We start from the raw sequence: 6990 nt of genomic DNA, 5'->3' as shown, positions 1-6990 counted from the left end.
GCATGAGAGGACGTTGTTGCCCGAGTAAAAGAGCCAAAAGAACTCATGCAGGAAAATTGTATGGCAATAGATGGATAAAAATGTGAGGCAAAGAGATGAGGATATTTACTTCTATACTTGGAGCGAAACAAGAGGCAGAGGAGGAGAAAAGTTGCCCAGGACAAGTCTTGCTACTCGTACCCAATAACATGTCCGGACTTGGAGGAAACCGGGTTTCACCTCAATGATGTGGCACGATAAAACCACTCCAATTCTGTAAGCATGAGACTGACGCATCTTGGTCCTACTTCACTTCGCTGTGTTGGGGTGCTCCCAATAAAGATGATGGGGGGAGCTCCAGCGGCCATTACATTGTGAAGAACGTGGTGTTGGTCTAGTTAGATTAAAATTCTTCTTAAGATCAGGCCACAATCACTCCATAGCTTTTATCCTCATCTCAGCTCCAGTTATTCAGAAATAAAATAAAAAGGACAGGCTTGTGTTTTCTGAAACCGAATGTGTTACGTGAACGCGTTAATATTTTCTTTCCTGCTCGATGCACCACTACATTTTTCCTTTCCTCGATGCACCACTACAAATAGATGAGCATCTACCTTTCGGGGATGGTGGTGGGCATGATATATGAATACCGCGCACTCAAGCCCGCGAGAAATAATGGTCACACCCAAATCTGTTTAGTGTTCACGTCCAGGGCTAATGAATCGATTCAAAGACCATGTCGACAGCCACGTCTAAAAGGTAACGTTTTTTTTTGGGTAGATAAGAGGAAAGATAACGTTTTTTTTCTTTTTTCTTTTTTTTTTTTGGGGGGGGGGGGGTGGGGGTGGTGTTACAAGAAAGGTAACGTTGTTTATGAGTGGGTGCGGGAAAAAGCAGAATGAAATAAAAAACTAACACTCATAAGACCATATAGCCGTCGCCTTAAAAGCGCTGATAATATATGTCAAAACTGTTCCGTCCCTCTTTTGATATGGTTGTCTTTTCTGTTTGGTCATTCCTTAATCGAGCCAAATTTTCATGTACGCGTAATTCTAAAATAGTAATGTTTATGTTTTCTGTTCAAATTTGTATCCAAACTAATGTTATTTAAGTGCAAAAACGTTATTTAATAATGTTGTGTTCAATGTTTTTTCGATTTCAGCAAGTTTTTCCCGGTTGTAATTTCACTGGGCATCTTGAGGAAAAAAGCGCCTTTTTAGTTATGTTTTCTTAAATTGAGCAGATAGTGATAAGAAGTACCATTCGACTTGAAAGTTAAAAGATTTACAACAAAAAAAAACAAAAAAGGAACTTGAAAGTTAAAGAAGAAGAGAGGAAGGTTGAATTAAAGGGATAGGGGAGGCAACATATTAGTAGGCCTAATAGAAGATGAATCATCCAACTTCTGAACTATCTTAAAATGCAAGCAGGTGTTTCAGGAGTAGGGTATATTAATTATGGGGAAGATAGAAAATGAAATCATCATAACAGGTGAAACATAGATGCCAATGGACACGCATTAAAATCTGCCAATTTTACCCTGAACTCAATCCTCATAATCTTTTTTTTTCTTTTGACGAAGAGGAAGGCACTGGCCACCCAATTTATTATTTGAGAATGTATTTACATTGTGGGTGATCTGATACTTGAATTGGATTAAGATACTACAAGTTGGTTTAGAATTTAATAACCCCAATTCCGACATCACATCAATTTCAAGTTCGATCTCGTTTATTTGAGATCAAGGTTCAGGACATAATCTGACAGGAAAGGTTCAAATTCTGAGTTTGGCAGGATGCGTATTAGCATGGATCATCTTTGTATTTATCTAACCTATTTTTGCCTTAAAAAAAAAAAAATTAATTTGTCTAGGAAAATGCAGCCTATATACTATGGGATTACAAGATATAGTATCCTGGAGAAACATCACCGGAAAGAAAAACAATAGAAGATAATGTACCCAGAACACTACTCTGAATGTGTCTGCTTGGAAATAGTTGCCAATCAGAACACCAGAGGGCTTGTCTAACGAGAGCCTAATGAAAGATGGCAGCAGTTAAACATGAATAGCGCATGAAAAATAATCATACACTTATTTATTGCTGCTTTCCACAGTCACAAAGAGAAGAATTGTCCACTTGTCAAATAAAGACGTAAATCTAGCAAAGGCTCAGCCTATGTAAAGAACAAGAGATGAGGACTCATGTAATGCGCCTAAACAGCTGCTGCTTGTTGGTTTTGAACCTTATTATCCGAATCTTGCCTGCACACAATGCTCTTCCAGAACCAATGCTTCTCCCACAGATAAGACATCTCCTCAATGGGCACTTGCTTGGTCTCCGGCAGGAGCAGGATGATGAACAAGGACATAATCACAATCAAGCCCGCGAATAGGATGAAGACCCCATATCTTAAATGGCATAACATGGCAAGGAAGCACTGTGCTATTGCAGCAGTGAAGAAAAGGTTGACACAAACCACCATGCTTTGGCCTGCTGATCTCGTCTCCAGTGGGAAAATTTCACTAGGAACCAACCACCCAAGAGGCCCCCAAGACCATCCATAAGCCACAACAAATGCACAGATCGCAACCACCAGGATGATAGCCAAATCTTTTGGGAGCATCACTCCGCGACCAAATTTTAGTGCAAGAGTAATAGCGACAACCACCTGTGAGCACAAATCGATGTTCAATTGCTAGATGTTTCTATCCTTACAGCCGAGATAACGAATAGGAAGCAATCGATTTATAATATGAGTTCGTATGCACATTTGAAATTAGTTGAGCATAATGGTTCCAATGGTACTGGAAATGCTTACCATTGAGCTGATCATTTGAATACCAGCTTCGATGAACAAAAACCTCCTTCCCAACCTATCAACAACCGACATTGAAACGAGTGCACCAAGAACAAGCATTGAGCTGGTTATAATAGATGAATAGAGAGAAGCCCCTGAACCCATGCCCAAGCTTTGGAAGATCACTGGAGCATAGAACAATATGGAGTTCATGCCAGAGAGCTGCTGGAATGCGGGGATTCCAAGTGCACCTATTATAAGCTGGGGACGGTTCTTCGGCTTGAGGAGGTTCCGAAAAGGGTGCTTGACTGCTCGGGCTGCATCACTGGCCTCCTTGAGGTCCTCAAACTCTGCGTCTACCTTTGTAGTTCCCCTCACCTTCTCCAAAATCTTTCTTGCTTTATCTAGCTTCCCTTGTTCGACAAGGCTGTTTGGAGTCTCTGGAAGAAAAAGTCCTCCAATGAACATAAGAGTTGCAGGCACCATGGCTAGGCCAAGAGAAAGCCTCCAACCCCATGGGTGGAGCTGTTCTGTGAAGTAGTTGATAATGTCAGCAACCAAAATCCCCAAGCAGGTAGTCAGTTGGAACAACTGGTTAACTGCCCCTCGGATCTTTGGTGGTGCAATCTCAGAGAGATAGAGAGGAACTGCCTGTTGTCAGCAAAACAGAGGACGAAATTAAGAATTCTGACAAGCTTCATGCTTATCTAATGATTAGTTTTTGTCGTATTGAGGCAAATAAAAGTATAAAATGCTTTATTTCTGCCTCAAAACCAATCTCAGATTTATTAGTTATTTTTACCAAAGAAACCCCAAATAATTACTAACATTATGAATTGGTAGACCCTTGCCGACTTCTTCTATTTGGTTCATTCATACTAGCTTCCAGAGTACTACAAGTGAAAAGAAAAAAAAAAAAAGAGAGGATTTTTCCGATTCAACATACAAACCTGAGGTAAAATATGATGTTAAAAACAGAATCACTAAAATAAGTATTGGGAGAGGTGCAATATTCTGGTGATCACTTTCCATCATCATTTGTGAGAATTAGTGCTTAAAATCTTCCTCCAATCCAATCTGCAACTAGCTATGAATCCAGACATAGGGAATTCTGGGCACCAATAAACTCGTCGGATCGGTAGATATTTTGCTAATACTATGACTCGACATGAGAAAAAATTCCTACAATATATAAACATTCACATAAGCTTTCCTCAAAAACATTCCAATAAATTTTGGTAGTTATTCTTTTTTATGACTGATTTAGACCGCAAGATCTTGAATTTTTAATGCATTCAAGAGCGCATTTTGATGACTGAATGCCTAAAAAGAATAAGATAACATTGGCGAGCAGATTGTTGTCTAGTATTTGGCTCACACCTGATTTCCAAAACCAATGCCCACTCCGAGGAGAATTCGGCCAATGATCAGCATAAAGAGATTAACTGCTCCTGCATTGATAGCACCACCAAGGAAGAAGCTAACTGCACCACCCATGATGCTGATCCTTCTTCCATATTTTCTGGTCACATATGAGGCCCCAAAGGTAGAGATGAGGCCCGCGAAATAGAGGGAAGATGTGAAGAGAGTAAGAAGCTGGTTGTCATATTTGCAGTAGTCGGTTTCATGAAGATGTGCTTGTTTCCTTCGGTACACACTGGGGAAGAACTCCTTTAAGAAATCATCCATGGAAGTGACTCCACCTAAAAATTATGATAGTGATTATGATCTTATTCCAGGATAATGAAGATTAAAAATTATGGACATTTCCTATTTTTAAACACAGAAAAGAGTGTTAGAATTGAATAAATATCTTATAAGCAGAATTTTTTGGTCCATGTTTATCTTGTTTCTTTACTCAAAAAAACAAAAAAATGTTTATCTTGTTTACGATACAAAAACAACTAACAGCATATTAAGAAAGAGAATTGGAAGCATAATTATGTGTATCAAGAATGATAGCTTTAAGAGAAATAATCGGACAAATTGTAATTCACCTATTTATCTATTCCAAAAAATATTCTCTGTCTTCATGTATGAAATGAATCACGGGCCGCTACACCAATATAACATTTACCAGAAGAAAATGATACAGAGAAAAGTTACGGTACTTTGTTGTCTCGAGGGAACTGGGCAAAGATCTAAATAAATTAATCTTGAAAATAGCCAAACTCCCAAACTAAAGCAATGTCTTGCAAAATCCTCATAGAGGTGGGATGGGATACAAAATGGGAAATGCCTTTCCTCCCCCAAAATAAATCTTCAACATGTTTAACGATAAAACAAAAAAGTTCTCGATAAACTTACTATGACAAAACCTAGAAGAAAAATAATATTGAAATGAAGAAAAGCTAGAAGAAAAATTTTGAAGACAATGACCGATAGAACTCACCAGAGACACCAAGATCGTATCCAAAAAGGGATCCACCAAGGGATCCAACAATACATGCCAAGATGAAGTAACTGGTGATCCTGCCTTCATAGAGCTCTGCTCTCTTGCCTACATCACCGCCGACAAAACCTCCTGCCATTTTCTTGGCCCTGGCTTATCCAACCTGTCGCCCGAAGCCTTTTCGACTTAGCTTCTCGGTGGGGCGCAGAAAGGCCAGTTCTGTGAGTCAACCTTCAAATCGAGTCACGAAGCAAACACATCAGCGGATAAACAAACGTCAGTTGATAGATTCCCGTTAAAAAGCTATATTTTATGTGCACAAAGATCTAATCGAGTCACGAAGCAAACAAAAGCAAACACATCAGCGGATAAACAAACGTCAGTTGATAGATTCCCGTTAAAAAGCTATATATTATGTGCACAAAGATCTAAGGAAAGCGCAGGGCTTGACGAACCACCGTATACTTATTCTCCACTTGGTTCTCTGGGAGAAGAGAAGAGGAGAGGGGAGCCAAAAATGAGTGTGGGACTCCTATAGAAATAGGTTTCATGCCGTTGGCATGACGAGGACTCTATTTTTAGCATAATTTGATACATATCGCTTTGATATACAATATAGTAATTATTAATTAATAATTGATTGGTCTGACGTATGATTTGGAAGGACAGTTTTTGTTGGTTAAATTTCAAGAGATTTGGTGTTTGTTTGGGGACCCACCAAAGAGACCCACGAAATTACTGGACCATAGGGGGGGAAAAAAAATCTAGCTGGAGATCGCATGTTAACGGGTTTCCGATCTTTTAGTTTCTTGCTAAGTTTGTTTTAAGATATTTTTGGCGATGGGTTTGTGATTCTGTTTATTTTCCTTCTATATGGTTGCGTAATATCAAAAGAGTAGTTCCGGGATGATAGGGATCACCTTATCCCTACGAAATGTCGTCTCCTTATCCTCTAATTTTTTTAATCTAATCTCCTAAGCTCAGCTGGTCTTCTCTCTCCGGTTTTTCTTCCATATTGCATCAGTCCTTGGTTTGGACTTGGACTTACTCAACCTAGAAGCGTTAGGATAAACATGTTTCCTTTTTCATCTTTTTTTTCTCTTTTTTTTTTTTTTTGGTAAATTTCATTCTTTTTCTTTCATGGATATGTGATTTAGCTTGAAGAATCGTAAGAAATCCATAATGTACATAGGAAAACATCAAAGATACCACCGTGCCAATCATTCACACACGAAATGTTCATCAGACCCATATGGCACAAACATGATATAAAAACTATTAAAAAATGAGTGTAATAAAATAAATTATGTAAGAGGTGAAAACTATTTTTCACTAGTATCATCGTATATCAAGTAAATATAGTTATTGACAATATCATTAATTTTTATATGAATTTATGGATACTATTTTAAAACTTTAGTGTGTGTGTGTGTGTATATATATATATATATATATATATATATATATATATATATATATATATATATATATATATATATAGAGAGAGAGAGAGAGAGAGAGAGAAGTAAATTTGACTAAGATCGATCGGATTTAGATTCAAATCTGATCAAATCAAAACTGGATAAAAAATGTCATATATCAATGATTCAAACTGTAATTAACTTTTCAAAACTGTTTACACACCCAAAATCATATGATTTTAAGATCCCTAACTTATACATCAAGTGATTAAAAAATATGTTTAATTTAATTTTATTTGGATTGTTTAATTTTTTATTATTTGATGTAAAAATTAGAGATTTCCAACTATATAATTTTTTATGTGTAAATAATTTTGAGATAGCAGATTATATCTAATA

The 6990-nt window shown here is 37.5% G+C and overlaps 1 protein-coding gene across 3 annotated transcripts; it reads right to left on the bottom strand.

Moving 5' to 3' along the window:
* Positions 1–2035: 2035 nt before the first annotated feature.
* On the bottom strand, positions 2036–5732 carry LOC105042296 (sugar transport protein 14-like). 3 transcript variants are annotated; one of them, XM_010919439.3, is made up of 5 exons: positions 5626–5732; positions 5171–5401; positions 4159–4481; positions 2800–3429; positions 2036–2649 (listed from the first exon to the last, which is right to left on the bottom strand). In XM_010919439.3, the coding sequence occupies exons 2-5, from the start codon at positions 5307–5309 to the stop codon at positions 2194–2196; spliced, it is 1548 nt and encodes a 515-aa protein (XP_010917741.1). In that variant the 5' UTR covers positions 5310–5401; positions 5626–5732; the 3' UTR covers positions 2036–2193. The 3 variants fall into 3 exon arrangements, with proteins under 3 accessions (XP_010917741.1, XP_010917751.1, XP_019707497.1); XM_010919449.3 differs by having other exon boundaries at positions 5629–5732; XM_019851938.3 differs by lacking the exon at positions 5626–5732 and having other exon boundaries at positions 5171–5619.
* Between the last annotated feature and the right edge of the window lie 1258 nt (positions 5733–6990).

Source organism: Elaeis guineensis, chromosome 2 (genome assembly GCF_000442705.2).
Source record: "Elaeis guineensis isolate ETL-2024a chromosome 2, EG11, whole genome shotgun sequence".
Lineage (NCBI taxonomy): Eukaryota > Viridiplantae > Streptophyta > Magnoliopsida > Arecales > Arecaceae > Elaeis > Elaeis guineensis.
The sequence above is the reverse complement of the archived record's forward strand: the minus strand, read 5'-3'. Positions and strand labels throughout refer to the sequence as shown.

Excerpts from the sequence above, each read along its gene's own strand:
- LOC105042296 (XM_010919439.3), bottom strand. The coding sequence starts at position 5,309 with ATGGCAGGAGGTTTTGTCGGCGGTGATGTAGGCAAGAGAGCAGAGCTC. Across the intron at positions 3,430-4,158 it reads GCATTGGTTTTGGAAATCAG|GCAGTTCCTCTCTATCTCTC; the intron begins GTGTGAGCCAAA and ends TGCTGACAACAG. Across the intron at positions 2,650-2,799 it reads TTCAAATGATCAGCTCAATG|GTGGTTGTCGCTATTACTCT; the intron begins GTAAGCATTTCC and ends TTGTGCTCACAG.